The sequence below is a fragment of the Saccoglossus kowalevskii genome, chromosome 11 (genome assembly GCF_978046115.1).
Source record: "Saccoglossus kowalevskii chromosome 11, keSacKowa6.1, whole genome shotgun sequence".
Taxonomy (NCBI): Eukaryota; Metazoa; Hemichordata; class Enteropneusta; family Harrimaniidae; genus Saccoglossus; species Saccoglossus kowalevskii.
In genome coordinates this window covers 3,492,475-3,513,247 of record NC_140651.1, presented here as the reverse complement: position 1 = coordinate 3,513,247, position 20,773 = coordinate 3,492,475, and the positions used below count along the sequence as shown (strand labels likewise).

Below are 20,773 nucleotides of genomic sequence, written 5' to 3'. Positions count from 1 at the left end.
TAATTTGTGCTGCCAAGAACATGCAGATACCACACTGCATGTTTTCCTGTTTTCCGGAATATTTGTACAAGTTGCCCCCAATAATGTTGGCTAAGTAAACTGAGTGTTTTATTGGCTTCTGTACCAGTCTGTGCAGTGCATCGTACAATAAGATACAAACTAATAAAACCCATGCAGACGTGAAAAACTCAAGGCCAGCTAGAAATATGACAAGTGTCTTTTTCTTGTCACGTTTTCATTTAGTTTATCCAATCCAGGGGGGGCATATGTATACATAATGTTCCATCACACGATATTAAACACGTACGCAACGCCTCGAAGTGAACATCTCGTATCTGATCCTCTTTTTCAATAAATAAATTGAATGATTCCGTACTGAAAATGCTATTGCTAGTTTTTTGGTCAGTTATGTTCCTTGTCCAGACAACGCATACATGTTGTTCATGATTCAGAAAACCTAACTTATTCTGTTTTGACAGAGCTTACTAATTCACAGTATATTTTAGAAGAGACTAGATGAGGTGGAAAGATGATTCAACAGTGGTCATAGAACAGCTTAGCACTGGTGGTGTAAGAGTTGTTGGCTAGGGTAGGGGCGTGAGATTTTTTCTGCAAAGTCCTTGTAAACAAAAAGTAATTTGTAGTTCATATTCAATAGAGTACATTATGACATTGACTTCTGCTGTATGAGGTTGACCAGCAAAAAAGTTTTTTTTTAAATGCATTAAATTTTATCAAATAACTCCTTTTTCCTGTCAAACATGTGAGTCTCACACGTACCTAGCCAGGTAAAATCAGACAAATTGCATTGAAGATGTTGCTGCAAAAGATTGCAAAAGTTCATATTGGATTTTTGACATTTGTTGTTATTACAACAAGTTTCAACAGTGTTTTGGGGATACAGGACTATTTTTATTAATTGATACAATACTACAACATGAAAGATACATGAAGACAGTTTCATTGAAGACCTCTGCCTTTTTTTATAAAACAGCTGAAACATTGCACTTAATGGGGTTATTATTAATCAAATAGGAGCAAGTACTATCCATGCCACAAGTCCTTGACCTGAATATTAAGTCTGAGGGCAAGGTCTCTGCTTTTTGATTGATGAAGTATTTCTTGCCAATTTCTACCATTTCTCTAGTCTGCCACTGCTGGCGCTTTTCAGAAAATAACCATTTTGGAGCAGATGTTTGTCTTGAATGTATAACTTAAATTAAACATTGATGATTGGAAAACTATATGTTTTAAAATATCTTTTATGCTCACTCAAACATAAACATTCTAAAACTTAGCATGTATCTTCTAGTATTGTCTTTATTTTGCTTTTCAATAAAATTTAATTATTAATTATCTAAATTATGGCTTTTTAAGGTAGCGAGAAGGGTTTTGTGACGTTTTCGAATAAATCATTCTCTGTCTGTTGTCTTGTTCAGAAGAGTAATTTAGCTTATATATTTCAAAAGACTAAGTATAGAGGTACAAGTTCGCACAAACTGGACAGTCATTGTTTACATAATTATCACGTGACATCAAAAATGGCGAATCTTGTAAAAATGACTAAGTCCTCAATTGCAAGAGCACACTGCGGAATTTCCTGGTGAAATTTACGTCATGCATTGTCCGTAATCAAGTTCATTGAAATGTGTCTCCGATAATCAAAAGACCTATTATTCCGATTTCTATGCAGGTTTGTTTTTTTGTTCTCAAATTATTTCATACTTGGCACCTTTAACAGACTATTATTCTGTGACAAAGCATTTTCTTTAAAAACCCAGACATATTTCGCACCATCATTATCTTTTGAACGATAACTGCGAGTTTGAATGTCCTAGTTCGAACGCACTTGATTTGGCCGCGGTCCCAATGAGTCGTACTCAATCGAAACTTCAATTCGAGAAAAACGCGAAAACAGTCTAGGTTAATAAAACACTGTAGATTTGCTGCATTATTATAAATATTCACTAAAAATGGCCAAACATATTAACCACTGATATCATAGAGCTCATAAAGAGTGTCAGATAATGAATAATTTCAAGCTCGAGCGTGAAAAATGAAGAAAACTGCTGGCATTTGAGTCCCCACTCCAGGAACGTTCGGGTTTCCATTGTTATGCAAACGAACAACAAGGGATAATCCTCTGACAAACATTACTGTCCCACTGTACACGCTGACAGTTTACAAACAAGCTAATCCTTCAAGTGTCTCTGATAAGTGATCTAATAAAACGGTTTTCATGGTGAAACAAAATGGCCGATGTTTGAAAAACAAAAATTGCTGTGTCAGAGTGCGACACTGAGTGGCAGATTTTTCTTTGCCTCATCTGTCAACGCTTTCTTTCTTTTCTTCGCCATTGCGTTAGAAAACATGGTATTAGTAAAATAGAATATTGACTTGGAAAATAAAACGATTTAAAAGAAAGTTGCGCAAATTTACAGTACTCATTTCGCACTACCTCCCTGCCACTCCCGCTTTCCAATCACCTTTTTTAGCTCCGCTGTCGACTTTGTCGAGCGGAGCTTATCATATGAGTGATTGTCCGTCGTCTATCGTCCGGTGTCCGGCGTCCGTCGTCCGTGTCAATGTTTTACTTTTTCGACTTCTTCTTGAAAACTACAAGCCTGAATGCTTTGATACTTGGTGTATATGTACATTGGGTAGACCTCTCTCAGATTTGTTCATTTCATGATCATATCTTCAATTCTCTAATTTTGGTGAATATTTTTGTCATCTTTGGTAAAAAGTGATATTTTCGACTTCTCGTTAAAAACCTCAAGTCCAATTACTTTGATACTACATATATAGGTACTACATGTGGATCTCTCTCAGATTTGTTCATTTTGTAATGATATCTTTAGTTCTCTAATTTTGGTGAATATTTTTGTCATTTTTGGTAAAAAGTGATATTTTCAACTTCTTGTTAAAAACCACAAGTCCAATTGCTTTGATATTACATATATAGGTACTACATGTAGACCTCTTTCAGATATCGCAGTTTTTCGCCGATAAAAAATAACTAATGCAAAAACTCACGGCATTTTTGTAATAAAGACATTATTTTCTGTCAATTATCCGTCCAAAATATGAACATTTCTACTAATGCTTGTGTTTTTTCAACGTTTTTCGAAAAACCTGCGATTAGGCTGCGAAAGTAGAACATTCCGGAGGGGGTGAAGAGCATCGCCAGGCGATGGACGCGGGGTTCTTTGGCAACGACCGCAAACGTTTTCGTATCCAGCCATTGGTTGGCCACACAGAGGTCAAAATACGCGTTCTATTTTTATGCGTTAAGTTTGGCTCTTCCGTTTCACCACCTCCGGAATGTTCTACTTTCGCAACCGTGTGAATCTTGAGTTTCGAAATTGTTCATCGACAGGCCACCAAATATTTATGGCTATAACTAAATTTTTAAGCCCAATAAATTATTCATACATGTCAAGCTCTGTTCGATTTTTTCAGGGCATGTGGCCGTTTTTAGTCGAAAATATTTTTGTGGGAACAATTTTACGTATACGGTTTAGACCGAAGTCATTCAATGATCGTGACTTAATTTTAAAAATTGAACGTCAAATTTTACCAGACATGGACCGACAGGGATTCGGTATCGTTATTTTTGGAATTAATCATTAACATTTCCTCGTTTCTCTGCTCTGTCAAAATGAGTTACCTATGTTTTTTTCACGTATCTGTCTCATTAACATATTACAAGCACCCAAAACACGTAACAAGAGGTCCCAGTTCAGTTGCTTTCACGATACAAGTGTCATACAACTATTAGATTTGAAGTGCCGTTCAGAATTTAATAATAGTTAATACTAGTTAGTTGTATGTTCACACTTTACTATCAAAACCACCATTTCGACCACTCCTGCGCTAGTGATCAGTGTTTGGACAAGCGGTCAGTGTTTTCAATGAGCGAGCGAGCCCCCCCCCAAAAAAAACGCGATTAAAATGCGGTCGGTTTCCGGTAGGACAAGACCGCATGGTTGGAAATTAAGCGCTAAGCGGTCGATGTAAAAGCGGAAAGTTGGGCGAAATGGGTGCTGTATGACCATGTTTCTCCGACTAAGTCTGGACTGACAATAATGCTGACAATGAACGTTAGATAAACATGCATTGTTTGCGACTGGAAGCTTATCACCCGTTATATCAGAATCGTCAACAACAGAGTATACAGATAAGATGTTATCATTTAAACCCTTTCAAAGATAAACAATGTGCAAATATCCACGAAACGCCAGTTGTAGTCTTTTCTGCTAGCGTTTTAAAACACTGATTTGAGCGACGTTATCTCGCAATTTCGATCTTTTGTAAACCTGGGATGATGTATCAAGGTCTAAAGTGAACGTTTTATAAATTTTTGAAAAATCAAGAAAAAAGTGAAAATTTCCCTTCTTGCTACCTTAAACACATAAAAAAGTCATTAAATTCAGTGATGATATAGGAAAACAGATAAATATCATTTTAAATTGTATGCATTATATACTGTGCATGTAATATGAGAAGGGTGTCTCCATTAGTTGTTATTTCTTTGTTTGGTGCTGGTCATTATCAAACCTGATCTAAGCCTCCCATTTCCTCCACATCTGTTGAGCTATTCTGTCTGTTCTTTCAGTGTAGCAAGGACAAAAGGCATACATATATTATAAACATAACTGATATTTAACGTTTATATTCAGCTTCACTGTCGACTTTGTTGAGTGGAGCTTTTTATATGAGTGATTGTGATATCCTCAATTCTCTAATTTTGATGAATATTTTTGTCATTTTTAGTAAAAAGTAATATTTTGGGCTTCTTGTTGAAACCGCAAAGTCCAACTGCTTTGGTATTGTACATATAGGTACCACAGGCACCTTGATTTTCTAATTTAGATGAATATTTTTGTAATTATTTGTAAATAGTTATATTTTTGACTTCTTGTTAAAAACGACAAGTCTGATTGCTTTCAAATTGATATTATACATATAGGTACTACATGTGGACCTCACTCAGATTTGTTCATTTCACGATGATATCTTCAATTCTCTAAATTTTGATGAATATTTTTGTCATTTTTGGTAAAGTGATATTTTCGACTTCTTGTTAAAAACCTCAAGTCCAATTGCTTTGATATTACATATATAGGTACTACATGTGGACCTCCCTCAGATTTGTTCATCTTCTAATGATATCTTCAATTCTCTAATTGAAATGTACATTGTTAACAGCAGCGCTATCTCAGCTGAGAAGAAGCTTTTCTTACATGTTGTGGTCATTCAACAATGATCTACACATACACTGTACTAGTAAATAATTCCCATATTTTCACATTGCCACTCTTAAATGGCTACTAGTATGTAGCAAACAATAATTAGTAATTGAGACGTTTCAAAAAGACAGTTTAGGCAAGCATGGCCCTTCTTCTGTAGCATATGTAACTAGTATAACATATGGACATACATGACTACAAAATGGAGTCTTATTTGCTATCAGTGACAATGTATGACAGTTTTCTGCATGTACAATGTGACACGCACAACTCTTTGACACCAATGAAATATCATCTCTGGGTATTCAGGGTGCTACTGAGTATGGTATATTGAATGGGGGGACATTCCCAGGTGTTCATGGTGCCATCGAGTCTGTTGGGCTGGTGGGTTCATCTTGGGTATTCATGGCGCCATTGAGTCTGTATGGGGTGTTCATTCCCAGATATTCATGGTGCATTGAGTCTGTATGGGTGTTCATTCCCAGATATTCATGGTGCCATTGAGTCTGTATGGATGTTCATTCCCAGATATTCATGGTGCATTGAGTCTGTAGGGGTGTTCATTCTCAGATATTTATGGTGCCATTGAGTCTGTAGGGGTGTTCATTCCCAGATATTTATGGTGCCATTGAGTCTGTAGGGGTGTTCATTCCCAGATATTCATGGTGCATTGAGTCTGTAGGGGTGTTCATTCTCAGATATTTATGGTGCCATTGAGTCTGTAGGGGTGTTCATTCTCAGGTATTCATGGTGCCATTGAGTCTGTAGGGGTGTTCATTCCCAGATATTCATGGTGCCATTGAGTCTGTATGGATGTTCATTCCCAGATATTCATGGTGCATTGAGTCTGTAGGGGTGTTCATTCTCAGATATTTATGGTGCCATTGAGTCTGTAGGGGTGTTCATTCCCAGATATTTATGGTGCCATTGAGTCTGTAGGGGTGTTCATTCTCAGATATTCATGGTGCATTGAGTCTGTAGGGGTGTTCATTCCCAGATATTCATGGTGCATTGAGTCTGTAGGGGTGTTCATTCCCAGATATTCATGGTGCATTGAGTCTATATGGGTGTTCATTCTCAGATATTTATGGTGCCATTGAGTCTGTAGGGGTGTTCATTCCCAGATATTCATGGTGCATTGAGTCTGTAGGGGTGTTCATTTCCAGATATTTATGGTGCCATTGAGTCTGTAGGGGTGTTCATTCCCAGATATTCATGGTGCATTGAGTCTGTAGGGGTGTTCATTTCCAGATATTTATGGTGCCATTGAGTCTGTAGGGGTGTTCATTCCCAGATATTTATGGTGCCATTGAGTCTGTAGGGGTGTTCATTCTCGGATATTCATGGTGCCATTGAGTCTGTATGGGTGTTCATTCTCAGATATTTATGGTGCCATTGAGTCTGTAGGGGTGTTCATTCCCAGATATTCATGGTGCATTGAGTCTGTAGGGGTGTTCATTCTCAGATATTTATGGTGCATTAAGTCTTTATGGGTGTTCATTCTCAGATATTTATGGTGCATTGAGTCTGTAGGGGTATTCATTCCCAGATATTCATGGTGCCATTGAGTCTGTAGGGGTGTTCATTCCCGGATATTCATGGTGCATTGAGTCTTTATGGGTGTTCATTCTCAGATATTCATGGTGCATTGAGTCTGTAGGGGTGTTCATTCTCAGATATTAATGGTGCATTGAGTCTGTAGGGGTGTTCATTCCCGGATATTCATGGTGCATTGAGTCTTTATGGGTGTTCATTCTCAGATATTCATGGTGCATTGAGTCTGTAGGGGTGTTCATTCTCAGATATTCATGGTGCCATTGAGTCTGTAGGGGTGTTCATTCTCAGATATTCATGGTGCCATTGAGTCTGTAGGGGTGTTCATTCCCGGATATTCATGGTGCATTGAGTCTTTATGGGTGTTCATTCTCAGATATTCATGGTGCATTGAGTCTGTAGGGGTGTTCATTCTCAGATATTTATGGTGCATCGAGTCTGTAGGGGTGTTCATTCTCAGATATGTATGGTGCATTGAGTCTGTAGGGGTGTTCATTCTCAGATATTCATGGTGCCATTGAGTCTGTAGGGGTGTTCATTCTCAGATATTCATGGTGCCATTGAGTCTGTAGGGGTGTTCATTCCCGGATATTCATGGTGCATTGAGTCTTTATGGGTGTTCATTCTCAGATATTCATGGTGCATTGAGTCTGTAGGGGTGTTCATTCTCAGATATTCATGGTGCCATTGAGTCTGTAGGGGTGTTCATTCTCAGATATTTATGGTGCATCGAGTCTGTAGGGGTGTTCATTCTCAGATATGTATGGTGCATTGAGTCTGTTGGGGTGTTCATTCCCAGATATTCATGGTGCATTGAGTCTGTAGGGGTGTTCATTCTCAGATATTCATGGTGCCATTGAGTCTGTAGGGGTGTTCATTCTCAGATATTTATGGTGCCATTGAGTCTGTAGGGGTGTTCATTTCCAGATATTCATGGTGCCATTGAGTCTGTAGGGGTGTTCATTTCCAGATATTCATGGTGCCATTGAGTCTGTTGGGGTGTTCATTCCCAGATATTCATGGTGCATTGAGTCTGTAGGGGTGTTCATTTCCAGATATTCATGGTGCCATTGAGTCTGTTGGGGTGTTCATTCCCAGATATTCATGGTGCATTGAGTCTGTAGGGGTATTCATTCCCAGATATTCATGGTGCATTGAGTCTGTAGGGGGTATTCATTCCCAGATATTCATGGTGCCATTGAGTCTGTTGGGGTGTTCATTTCCAGATATTCATGGTGCCATTGAGTCTGTTGGGGTGTTCATTCCCAGATATTCATGGTGCCATTGAGTCTGTTGGGGTGTTCATTTCCAGATATTCATGGTGCCATTGAGTCTGTTGGGGTGTTCATTCCCAGATATTCATGGTACATTGAGTCTGTAGGGGTGTTCATTTCCAGATATTCATGGTGCCATTGAGTCTGTTGGGGTGTTCATTCCCAGATATTCATGGTGCATTGAGTCTGTAGGGGTATTCATTCCCAGATATTCATGGTGCCATTGAGTCTATATGGGTGTTCATTCTCAGATATTTATGGTGCCATTGAGTCTGTAGGGGTGTTCATTCCCAGATATTCATGGTGCATTGAGTCTGTAGGGGTGTTCATTTCCAGATATTTATGGTGCCATTGAGTCTGTAGGGGTGTTCATTCCCAGATATTCATGGTGCATTGAGTCTGTAGGGGTGTTCATTTCCAGATATTTATGGTGCCATTGAGTCTGTAGGGGTGTTCATTCCCAGATATTTATGGTGCCATTGAGTCTGTAGGGGTGTTCATTCTCGGATATTCATGGTGCCATTGAGTCTGTATGGGTGTTCATTCTCAGATATTTATGGTGCCATTGAGTCTGTAGGGGTGTTCATTCCCAGATATTCATGGTGCATTGAGTCTGTAGGGGTGTTCATTCTCAGATATTTATGGTGCATTAAGTCTTTATGGGTGTTCATTCTCAGATATTTATGGTGCATTGAGTCTGTAGGGGTATTCATTCCCAGATATTCATGGTGCATTGAGTCTGTAGGGGTGTTCATTTCCAGATATTTATGGTGCCATTGAGTCTGTAGGGGTGTTCATTCCCAGATATTTATGGTGCCATTGAGTCTGTAGGGGTGTTCATTCTCGGATATTCATGGTGCCATTGAGTCTGTATGGGTGTTCATTCTCAGATATTTATGGTGCCATTGAGTCTGTAGGGGTGTTCATTCCCAGATATTCATGGTGCATTGAGTCTGTAGGGGTGTTCATTCTCAGATATTTATGGTGCATTAAGTCTTTATGGGTGTTCATTCTCAGATATTTATGGTGCATTGAGTCTGTAGGGGTATTCATTCCCAGATATTCATGGTGCCATTGAGTCTGTAGGGGTGTTCATTCCCGGATATTCATGGTGCATTGAGTCTTTATGGGTGTTCATTCTCAGATATTCATGGTGCATTGAGTCTGTAGGGGTGTTCATTCTCAGATATTAATGGTGCATTGAGTCTGTAGGGGTGTTCATTCCCGGATATTCATGGTGCATTGAGTCTTTATGGGTGTTCATTCTCAGATATTCATGGTGCATTGAGTCTGTAGGGGTGTTCATTCTCAGATATTCATGGTGCCATTGAGTCTGTAGGGGTGTTCATTCTCAGATATTCATGGTGCCATTGAGTCTGTAGGGGTGTTCATTCCCGGATATTCATGGTGCATTGAGTCTTTATGGGTGTTCATTCTCAGATATTCATGGTGCATTGAGTCTGTAGGGGTGTTCATTCTCAGATATTTATGGTGCCATTGAGTCTGTAGGGGTGTTCATTCTCAGATATTTATGGTGCATCGAGTCTGTAGGGGTGTTCATTCTCAGATATGTATGGTGCATTGAGTCTGTAGGGGTGTTCATTCCCAGATATTCATGGTGCATTGAGTCTGTAGGGGTGTTCATTCTCAGATATTCATGGTGCCATTGAGTCTGTAGGGGTGTTCATTCTCAGATATTTATGGTGCCATTGAGTCTGTAGGGGTGTTCATTTCCAGATATTCATGGTGCCATTGAGTCTGTAGGGGTGTTCATTTCCAGATATTCATGGTGCCATTGAGTCTGTTGGGGTGTTCATTCCCAGATATTCATGGTGCATTGAGTCTGTAGGGGTGTTCATTTCCAGATATTCATGGTGCCATTGAGTCTGTTGGGGTGTTCATTCCCAGATATTCATGGTGCATTGAGTCTGTAGGGGTATTCATTCCCAGATATTCATGGTGCATTGAGTCTGTAGGGGGTATTCATTCCCAGATATTCATGGTGCCATTGAGTCTGTTGGGGTGTTCATTTCCAGATATTCATGGTGCCATTGAGTCTGTTGGGGTGTTCATTCCCAGATATTCATGGTGCCATTGAGTCTGTTGGGGTGTTCATTTCCAGATATTCATGGTGCCATTGAGTCTGTTGGGGTGTTCATTCCCAGATATTCATGGTACATTGAGTCTGTAGGGGTGTTCATTTCCAGATATTCATGGTGCCATTGAGTCTGTTGGGGTGTTCATTCCCAGATATTCATGGTGCATTGAGTCTGTAGGGGTATTCATTCCCAGATATTCATGGTGCCATTGAGTCTATATGGGTGTTCATTCTCAGATATTTATGGTGCCATTGAGTCTGTAGGGGTGTTCATTCCCAGATATTCATGGTGCATTGAGTCTGTAGGGGTGTTCATTTCCAGATATTTATGGTGCCATTGAGTCTGTAGGGGTGTTCATTCCCAGATATTCATGGTGCATTGAGTCTGTAGGGGTGTTCATTTCCAGATATTTATGGTGCCATTGAGTCTGTAGGGGTGTTCATTCCCAGATATTTATGGTGCCATTGAGTCTGTAGGGGTGTTCATTCTCGGATATTCATGGTGCCATTGAGTCTGTATGGGTGTTCATTCTCAGATATTTATGGTGCCATTGAGTCTGTAGGGGTGTTCATTCCCAGATATTCATGGTGCATTGAGTCTGTAGGGGTGTTCATTCTCAGATATTTATGGTGCATTAAGTCTTTATGGGTGTTCATTCTCAGATATTTATGGTGCATTGAGTCTGTAGGGGTATTCATTCCCAGATATTCATGGTGCCATTGAGTCTGTAGGGGTGTTCATTCCCGGATATTCATGGTGCATTGAGTCTTTATGGGTGTTCATTCTCAGATATTCATGGTGCATTGAGTCTGTAGGGGTGTTCATTCTCAGATATTAATGGTGCATTGAGTCTGTAGGGGTGTTCATTCCCGGATATTCATGGTGCATTGAGTCTTTATGGGTGTTCATTCTCAGATATTCATGGTGCATTGAGTCTGTAGGGGTGTTCATTCTCAGATATTCATGGTGCCATTGAGTCTGTAGGGGTGTTCATTCTCAGATATTTATGGTGCATCGAGTCTGTAGGGGTGTTCATTCTCAGATATGTATGGTGCATTGAGTCTGTAGGGGTGTTCATTCTTAGATATTCATGGTGCCATTGAGTCTGTAGGGGTGTTCATTCTCAGATATTCATGGTGCCATTGAGTCTGTAGGGGTGTTCATTCCCGGATATTCATGGTGCATTGAGTCTTTATGGGTGTTCATTCTCGGATATTCATGGTGCATTGAGTCTGTAGGGGTGTTCATTCTCAGATATTCATGGTGCCATTGAGTCTGTAGGGGTGTTCATTCTCAGATATTTATGGTGCATCGAGTCTGTAGGGGTGTTCATTCTCAGATATGTATGGTGCATTGAGTCTGTAGGGGTGTTCATTCCCAGATATTCATGGTGCATTGAGTCTGTAGGGGTGTTCATTCTCAGATATTCATGGTGCCATTGAGTCTGTAGGGGTGTTCATTCTCAGATATTTATGGTGCCATTGAGTCTGTAGGGGTGTTCATTTCCAGATATTCATGGTGCCATTGAGTCTGTAGGGGTGTTCATTTCCAGATATTCATGGTGCCATTGAGTCTGTTGGGGTGTTCATTCCCAGATATTCATGGTGCATTGAGTCTGTAGGGGTGTTCATTTCCAGATATTCATGGTGCCATTGAGTCTGTTGGGGTGTTCATTCCCAGATATTCATGGTGCATTGAGTCTGTAGGGGTATTCATTCCCAGATATTCATGGTGCATTGAGTCTGTAGGGGGTATTCATTCCCAGATATTCATGGTGCCATTGAGTCTGTTGGGGTGTTCATTTCCAGATATTCATGGTGCCATTGAGTCTGTTGGGGTGTTCATTCCCAGATATTCATGGTGCCATTGAGTCTGTTGGGGTGTTCATTTCCAGATATTCATGGTGCCATTGAGTCTGTTGGGGTGTTCATTCCCAGATATTCATGGTACATTGAGTCTGTAGGGGTGTTCATTTCCAGATATTCATGGTGCCATTGAGTCTGTTGGGGTGTTCATTCCCAGATATTCATGGTGCATTGAGTCTGTAGGGGTATTCATTCCCAGATATTCATGGTGCCATTGAGTCTGTAGGGGTGTTCATTCTCAGATATTTATGGTGCATTGAGTCTGTAGGGGTGTTCATTCCCAGATATTTATGGTGCCATTGAGTCTGTAGGGGTGTTCATTCCCAGATATTTATGGTGCATTGAGTCTGTAGGGGTGTTCATTCTCAGATATTTATGGTGCATTGAGTCTGTAGGGGTGTTCATTTCCAGATATTCATGGTGCCATTGAGTCTGTTGGGGTGTTCATTCCCAGATATTCATGGTGCCATTGAGTCTGTTGGGGTGTTCATTCCCAGATATTCATGGTGCATTGAGTCTGTAGGGGTATTCACTCCCAGATATTCATGGTGCCATTGAGTCTGTAGGGGTGTTCATTCTCAGATATTCATGGTGCATTGAGTCTGTAGGGGTGTTCATTCTCAGATATTCATGGTGCCATTGAGTCTGTAGGGGTGTTCATTCTCAGATATTTATGGTGCATTGAGTCTGTAGGGGTGTTCATTCCCAGATATTCATGGTGCATTGAGTCTGTAGGGGTGTTCATTCTCAGATATTTATGGTGCCATTGAGTCTGTAGGGGTGTTCATTTCCAGATATTTATGGTGCATTGAGTCTGTAGGGGTGTTCATTCTCAGATATTTATGGTGCATTGAGTCTGTAGGGGTGTTCATTCTCAGATATTTATGGTGCATTGAGTCTGTAGGGGTGTTCATTCCCAGATATTCATGGTGCATTGAGTCTGTATGGGTGTTCATTTCCAGATATTTATGGTGCATTGAGTCTTTATGGGTGTTCATTCCCAGATATTCATGGTGCATTGAGTCTGTAGGGGTGTTCATTCTCAGATATTTATGGTGCCATTGAGTCTGTAGGGGTGTTCATTTCCAGATATTTATGGTGCATTGAGTCTGTAGGGGTGTTCATTCTCAGATATTCATGGTGCATTGAGTCTGTAGGGGTGTTCATTTCCAGATATTCATGGTGCCATTGAGTCTGTAGGGGTGTTCATTCTCAGATATTTATGGTGCATTGAGTCTGTAGGGGTGTTCATTCTCAGATATTAATGGTGCATTGAGTCTGTAGGGGTGTTCATTCTCAGATATTTATGGTGCCATTGAGTCTGTAGGGGTGTTCATTCTCAGATATTTATGGTGCATTGAGTCTGTAGGGGTGTTCATTCCCAGATATTCATGGTGCATTGAGTCTGTAGGGGTGTTCATTCTCAGATATTTATGGTGCATTGAGTCTGTAGGGGTGTTCATTCTCAGATATTTATGGTGCCATTGAGTCTGTAGGGGTGTTCATCCCCAGTTATTAATGGTGCATTGAGTCTGTAGGGGTGTTCATTCTCAGATATTCACGGTGCCACTGAGTCTGTAGGTATGTTCATTCCCAGATTATCATGGTGCCATTGAGTCTGTAGGGGTGTTCATCCCCAGGTAGAATTTGAACTCCCATCAGGTGTTCATGGTGCCATCGAGTCTGTTGGGTTGGTGGATTCATTGCTTGGTATTTGTGGTGCTATTGAGTCTGTATGGGGTGTTCATTCCCAGACATTCCTGGTGCCATTGAGTCTGTTGGGGTGTTCATTCCCAGATATTCATGGTGCATTGAGTCTGTATTTTTTGTCATGAAAAGTAATGGTTAAACTAATATCTCTTAAAATCATGTAGCATATGATTTTATGTTCCGATTGAATAAGTTGTCATGTGATTGGTAGATGTATGTCATGGTTGCCATGGTTGCCAGTGTGGCACAGACAAGTCTATTTGTAATCTCATTTATTTGCCATGCCATATTGATACATATTTGTTTTAATTTTTACGATTTTTTTTACGATTAACAGTGTTCTGACGTTACGATGATAATCTGTATTGTTGCTCTCCCAATAAATCAAAAAATCGCTGTCTATAAATCATTGATATGCCCACATAACAGAAAATGAAAGCACTGTAAAATAGAAACTCGTTAATTATAGAACAAAACTGCGCATGTATACCAAATATTACAATGCTTCCCACATATATCTTTACCGAAATGTGTGTGTTGGGAGTGGTCTGTTGCATATAAATAGTGGAAACCATTCATATATATGTATGTCATTACAGCTCTGTCTGCAGTTTATATTATGTGATACATTGACCATAAACTGAATATTTTAAAGAAAAAAGGGTTTGGCATTATTAGTCCCCGCTTGGACACAGTCCGAAAACAGGGACTCATGGATTGATCTCTGATCTGTGTGAGTGCATACGTCCAAAATTAAATCTTGGACATGCCTGGACTGATTACAGTCAATTGTACATCACACATGATATTATACGTATGCACTACAATTTTTTTCACAACCTAATTCAAGATGGCCGTATGGCGGCCAATTTTGTGTTGAAAAATCATTAAAGTCTAGCATTTCTGGCATTCTGAAACCGGATTTTGGCTGTTTTCTGATGGATTTTGTTCAAACATGGTATATACATTGGACATTATAAGACCTTAATGCACAAAATGGCCGACTGGTGGCCATTTTGTTTTAATGAACGCGGTTCTAGTGCCATATCTCTGACATTCTTTGACTGATTATTTTTAAATTTCATATTTTCATTATACATTATGTCATAGTTATACAAATTTATTGGTTTGACAATCTGATTCAAAATGGCCGAAGAAATCATCAAAAATAGAGCATCACTGGCATTCCAGAACCGAATCTTGCTCATTTATGAATGGATTTCATACAAACTGGATACATACATCATGCATTATAGGTCATTGATGCACGTAAATTCTTCTGTTCTCCAATTTGGATTCAAAATGGCCAAGTGGTGGCCATTTTGTTTTAATTATTGTTGTTCCAGAGCAAATCTTGCAATATGGAGTACTCATTTGATACAAGATGACTGAATATTAATCATTTTAATGTTAAAAAATCATCACAATCAAGCATCAGCTTCTGAATTCATGTTTATGTTCAAACTATATTACTATAAACAAAACTATATATCTTAAATTTGATAACTAATGATTGTGCCATGGCTTGTAATTCAAATTCAGGTGTACCAGAATTTACTACAAGTCAAAACTATTGATTTGTCTATTCAAAATGTCACTAAGCAAAATATGAGATAAAAATGAGATCAGCAAGAATTCCATTCCTGGAAAATGCAACATTTTCAGTTATTGTAGTTTGAATTATCGATATACTCTGAGACTCCTAAATTGGGGACTGTGAGACTTGCATAAAGGTACCTGGACCTGATTGTACCATTGTTTCAAGTAAAGTAGGTTACTGGCTTGTCAAAGAAATGGTTACCACCTGTTGCATTGTATCAGGTGAAATTAAAACAGTTCGAATTCAAATTTTACACTACTGAGCATTTTACTGCACATATTTGCAATGCATTATGGGAAATAGCCTCCCATTCTATACACAGTAATGTAAAACTATTATCACGCTGGAAACTCACCAAATTACTTGTCATTTTTTAAAAATGTTTTCACAATATTAAGATTTATGTCAATAAAAAATATATTATTTTTTCAGTTCATTCATCAAAATTTTGAGGTACTAAGAAATAATCTCACACTAGAGATCAATGTAAAAACGCCAGTTTAGACTATTTTTTATGATATTTTGGATGCATGTATCTCAAACATTTATCTGGTGATTTGTCTGTCTTTATTTTCTGATGATATGAATCCATAAAAAAAACAGTTTGACAAACAAGACAATTTTCAATTCTGCTAGAACCTTCTTAAAGTGAATAAAAACCGAATAAACTGTCATTTGTTTTTTCAGTGAACCTTTGATGATAATACACCGATCTAAATCACCGGTTTTACAGATATCAAAACACCAGAATGGTTTCCTGGCAAGTACAAGTAAGTCTTGTATACTGTATTATGGAATGTGTCTGATCCTTATCTTCTGTCCTCTCTATGAAGGGCGTTTATATGCTAATCCAACCAGTCTTTTTTTAGTCCCTGTTCAGACGCAGTCCGAAAAGGGGGACTTATGGATTGCCTCTGTACATCCGTGTGTGCATTCGTGTGTTGGGACCTGTATCTTAGACATGCCTGTACCAATTACATTCAAACTTCACACGTACATCATATATAATATTATACATATGCACATCAATTTGTTTCACGATCTGATTCAAGATGGCCAAATGGTGGCCATTTTTGTGCTAAAAAATCATCAAAATCAAGCATTTATGGATGGATTTTGTTTAAACTTGATACATACGTTGGACATTTTGTCCCCACCAAAGCCATGGGATTGTCACAGAATTTTGTCCCCACCAATGCCATGTGATTGTCAGGGAATTTTGTCCCCACCAATGCCATGTGATTGTCAGGGAATTTTGTCCCCACCAATGCCATGTGATTGTCAGGGAATTTTGTCCCCACCAATGCCATGTGACTGTCAAGGAATTTTGTCCCCACCAATGCCATGTGACTGTCAGGGAATTTTGTCCCCACCAATGCCATGTGATTGTCAGGGAATTTTGTCCCCACCAATGCCATGTGATTGTCAGGGAATTTTGTCCCCACCAATGCCATGTGATTGTCAGGGAATTTTGTCCCCACCAATGCCATGGGACTGTCAGGGAATTTTGTCCCCACCAATGCCATGTGACTGTCAAGGAATTTTGTCCCCACCAATGCCATGTGATTGTCAAGGAATTTTGTCCCCACCAATGCCATGTGATTGTCAGGGAATTTTGTCCCCACCAATGCCATGTGACTGTCAGGGAATTTTGTCCCCACCAATGCCATGTGATTTTCAGGGAATTTTGTCTCCGCCAATGCCATAGGACTGTCAGGGAATTTTGTCCCCACCAATGCCATGTGACTGTCAAGGAATTTTGTCCCCACCAATGCCATGGGATTGTCAGGGAATTTTGTCCCCACCAATGCCATGTGATTGTCAGGGAATTTTGTCCCCACCAATGCCATGTGATTGTCAGGGAATTTTGTCCCCACCAATGCCATGTGATTGTCAGGGAATTTTGTCCCCACCAATGCCATGTGATTGTCAGGGAATTTTGTCCCCACCAATGCCATAGGATTGTCAGGGAATTTTGTCCCCACCAATGCCATGTGACTGTCAGGGAATTTTGTCCCCACCAATGCCATGTGACTGTCAGGGAATTTTGTCCCCACCAATGCCATGTGATTGTCAGGGAATTTTGTCCCCACCAATGCCATGTGATTGTCAGGGAATTTTGTCCCCACCAATGCCATGTGATTGTCAGGGAATTTTGTCCCCACCAATGCCATGTGATTGTCAGGGAATTTTGTCCCCACCAATGCCATGTGACTGTCAAGGAATTTTGTCCCCACCAATGCCATGTGACTGTCAGGGAATTTTGTCCCCACCAATGCCATGTGATTGTCAGGGAATTTTGTCCCCACCAATGCCATGTGATTTTCAGGGAATTTTGTCTCCGCCAATGCCATAGGATTGTCAGGGAATTTTGTCCCCACCAATGCCATGTGATTGTCAAGGAATTTTGTCCCCACCAATGCCATGTGACTGTCAAGGAATTTTGTCCCCACCAATGCCATGGGATTGTCAGGAAATTTTGTCCCCACCAGTGCCATGTGATTGTCAGGGAATTTTGTCCCCACCAATGCCATGTGATTGTCAGGGAATTTTGTCCCCACCAATGCCATGTGATTGTCAGGGAATTTTGTCCCCACCAATGCCATGTGATTGTCAGGGAATTTTGTCCCCACCAATGCCATGTGATTGTCAGGGAATTTTGTCCCCACCAATGCCATGTGATTGTCAGGGAATTTTGTCCCCACCAATGCCATGGGACTGTCAGGGGAATTTTGGCTCCACCATTGCTATAAAATTATCATATTTACAAAATTGTTAGAGACCATATTGTTGACAGTATACATCACCTATCAGTTGTTTTATCCAATAAGTACAGTGCATGTGAACTTAACATATCACATTGCATGGGTAGTGATAGTTCATTACTTTTTGTTATGGGTGTGATTTTGTTTTCAAAATACTGTTCCATAGTGTCATATCTAACATGCCTAGTTCAGTACATTCAAATTTCACACGTATTACATGGCATAAGATGTGTCATGAATTTGACTTGTTACAATGTACATCTAGAAATGATGTACCAGATGTAGGTTCAGTACCAAATAGGAAATATGTGACATTTCAAATAAAAATACATTCCTATTTCAATGTCATTTTCTAGTATATAGTTCAGTACCCACATTTTTAGTGGATTAATTTTATGTTATAGATGAAGGCATGTTGACTAAGTATTAACAGATTGTATTTGGCCTTGTGATATTTTTATATATCTCTTAATATGATTATTAACGTAGATTAACAGAATTTACGGTAATTGTGCTGCTATTTTATCCTGACTCACTGGTCAAGGCTACCAAGATGGCGGCATGTAAATCATAGCCTTCGATCAGTGCATTATACATTCTGTAATTTTTACTGTTACATTAATTTTCAATCTGACCTTGGTGAAATTATCGTTTGATAAAAATTATGAAAACAAATCTGTGATTAGTGATGCATGGTGATTTCATTGTCATCATTTCTGCTGTATTTCTGCAATCAGTTTGTCACCATGTCCTGTCTGCACCAAACTTCACAAATATATATATACCTTTTCATATTCAAGATGGTCGGATGGCAGCCTTTTTAGTGCTAAAAATTTATCAGAATCAAGTCTGTTTGCCACTTGAATAAAAATCAAAATACATGTACATTATACATCTTAAATATAGATTTTCATTTATTTCAAGTTCTGGTGCATAATATTTACCACACGTCCTGTAATTAATATTTACTGTATCATGGTACATACAGACAACATCATAACAAAAAAAAGTGTAAAACTAGAAACTACTACATACCCTACTTCCCGGAGCATAAGCCCCTCCCCGAGAATAAGCCCACCCTCTGTTTTTAGACATTTAACAGGTTGAGGGTATCCCCCAGTATAGGCCCAGGGTGTTTTTACTGGGCGTCAACAACATTTATTACAAATATGCATGTAAAAAGTGTATTTCATTGAATAATAATCGTGATTGGTACGTTAGTTTGGTTTCTGCTTTTACGAGAAAACTCGCATTAATTTCAGAGTGCATGACCGGCGAACGTATGGAACATGGTTCGGACCTTTTCTATTCTGTTATTTACTCAGGATGAACCCCGATGTTGCAATTCTGAAGCAATCTATATTTCTTTTGAGTAGTAGTTTTAGAAAAGCCAAAAATGTGATCGTCAAGTCGTGAAACCTGATCATTGAACATCATTTTACTTTTCTGAATAATCGTGTCCATTGAGACTATCGTGAATGGGATGTGAACGAGCAAACTATTCTTTGACATGACTTGTTGGCGACCGTGAAAAGTTTAAATACTTCCTCCACCCTCAGTTTACCTTTCGAAAATTGAGAATCAACAGCTTTAGGGGAAAAATCAACGTTTTTTGTCGAAATCAGATCGCATTTTAACATCACTTCCGCATTGTGTTGAAAAGATGACTTCGTCAATAATCGGAAACCTTTGTCTGTGCGACACAGCATTTTGATTGGTTAACGAAAGACGTGACCTGTTAGGTCAAAGGAAGTTGTTCAGGTCAAATCATGATGAAAAACACCATGGCATTGTATCAAGAGTTTGCGTATAATCGAAAACATTCCACAACGAAGATATTAATGATAAAGTTTTGCCTTCGACTGTTTTCCCACAGACCCTACCCATTTTCGCACTGTAAATTCAGACAGTATGTAAACTGTATTGTAATCAAATGTGTGTATTTTTATGAACATGTTTGTTGAAAAATGTAATTTGGATAATTTTTCGTGGTTGGGGAGATGGTTACAATTTTAAACCCCCCAAAAAATGTTCTTTTCTGAGGTGGTCCTCGAGTATAAGCCCACCCCCTAATTTTCCCGATTTTACATGTTCAGACCCCTGGGCTTATACTTGGGGAAGTACGGTACATGTAGATCTTTGGGGGCTAGTGGGCTAGACATATTCTTGTCACTACTGAGAGGCAGCTGACCACAATCTGTCACTGGATTTTACCCACAATGCCCTGGTGTTAAGCAGACATACTAAGCATTACACCAGACATCAGGTTGCAATTTGTTTTGCTACTGCAGATAATAAAGATATTTTGTCATTACCATTAATAAAGTTATGCATTAGATTTATGCCTGGATGTGTCCAATTATAAACATGCTCTCATTTATTTCCAAGAAATGGATTCTTTGTGACTATTTGTGTAAGCTGCTTTATTTTTCATGGAAAACTGAAATTTTGCAGCAATAAACAATCTGGGATCTTTAAAACAGCAAGTCAAAGTGACTGACTATTATGAAATGCTGAGATGTACATCAATATCCATTTGAGAGAAAAAGATTACAAAATGCTTATTGATAATTATTATACATCTGTCACTGTAACGCCATAAGTTACAGCGTGCCGTAATTTTACGTGGTATTTTCATCCTACCATATTAGGAA

The 20,773-nt window shown here is 39.2% G+C and overlaps 1 protein-coding gene across 1 annotated transcript in view; it reads left to right on the top strand.

Moving 5' to 3' along the window:
* LOC102800605 (proteasomal ATPase-associated factor 1-like) overlaps positions 1 to 20,773 on the top strand; it is a 102,546-nt gene that overhangs the window by 12,334 nt on the left and 69,439 nt on the right. The window contains exon 10 of the mRNA XM_085505629.1: positions 16,042 to 16,124. Within this exon, the coding sequence (XP_085361755.1) occupies positions 16,042 to 16,124 (83 nt within the window). The remainder of the gene's footprint in view (positions 1 to 16,041; positions 16,125 to 20,773) is intronic.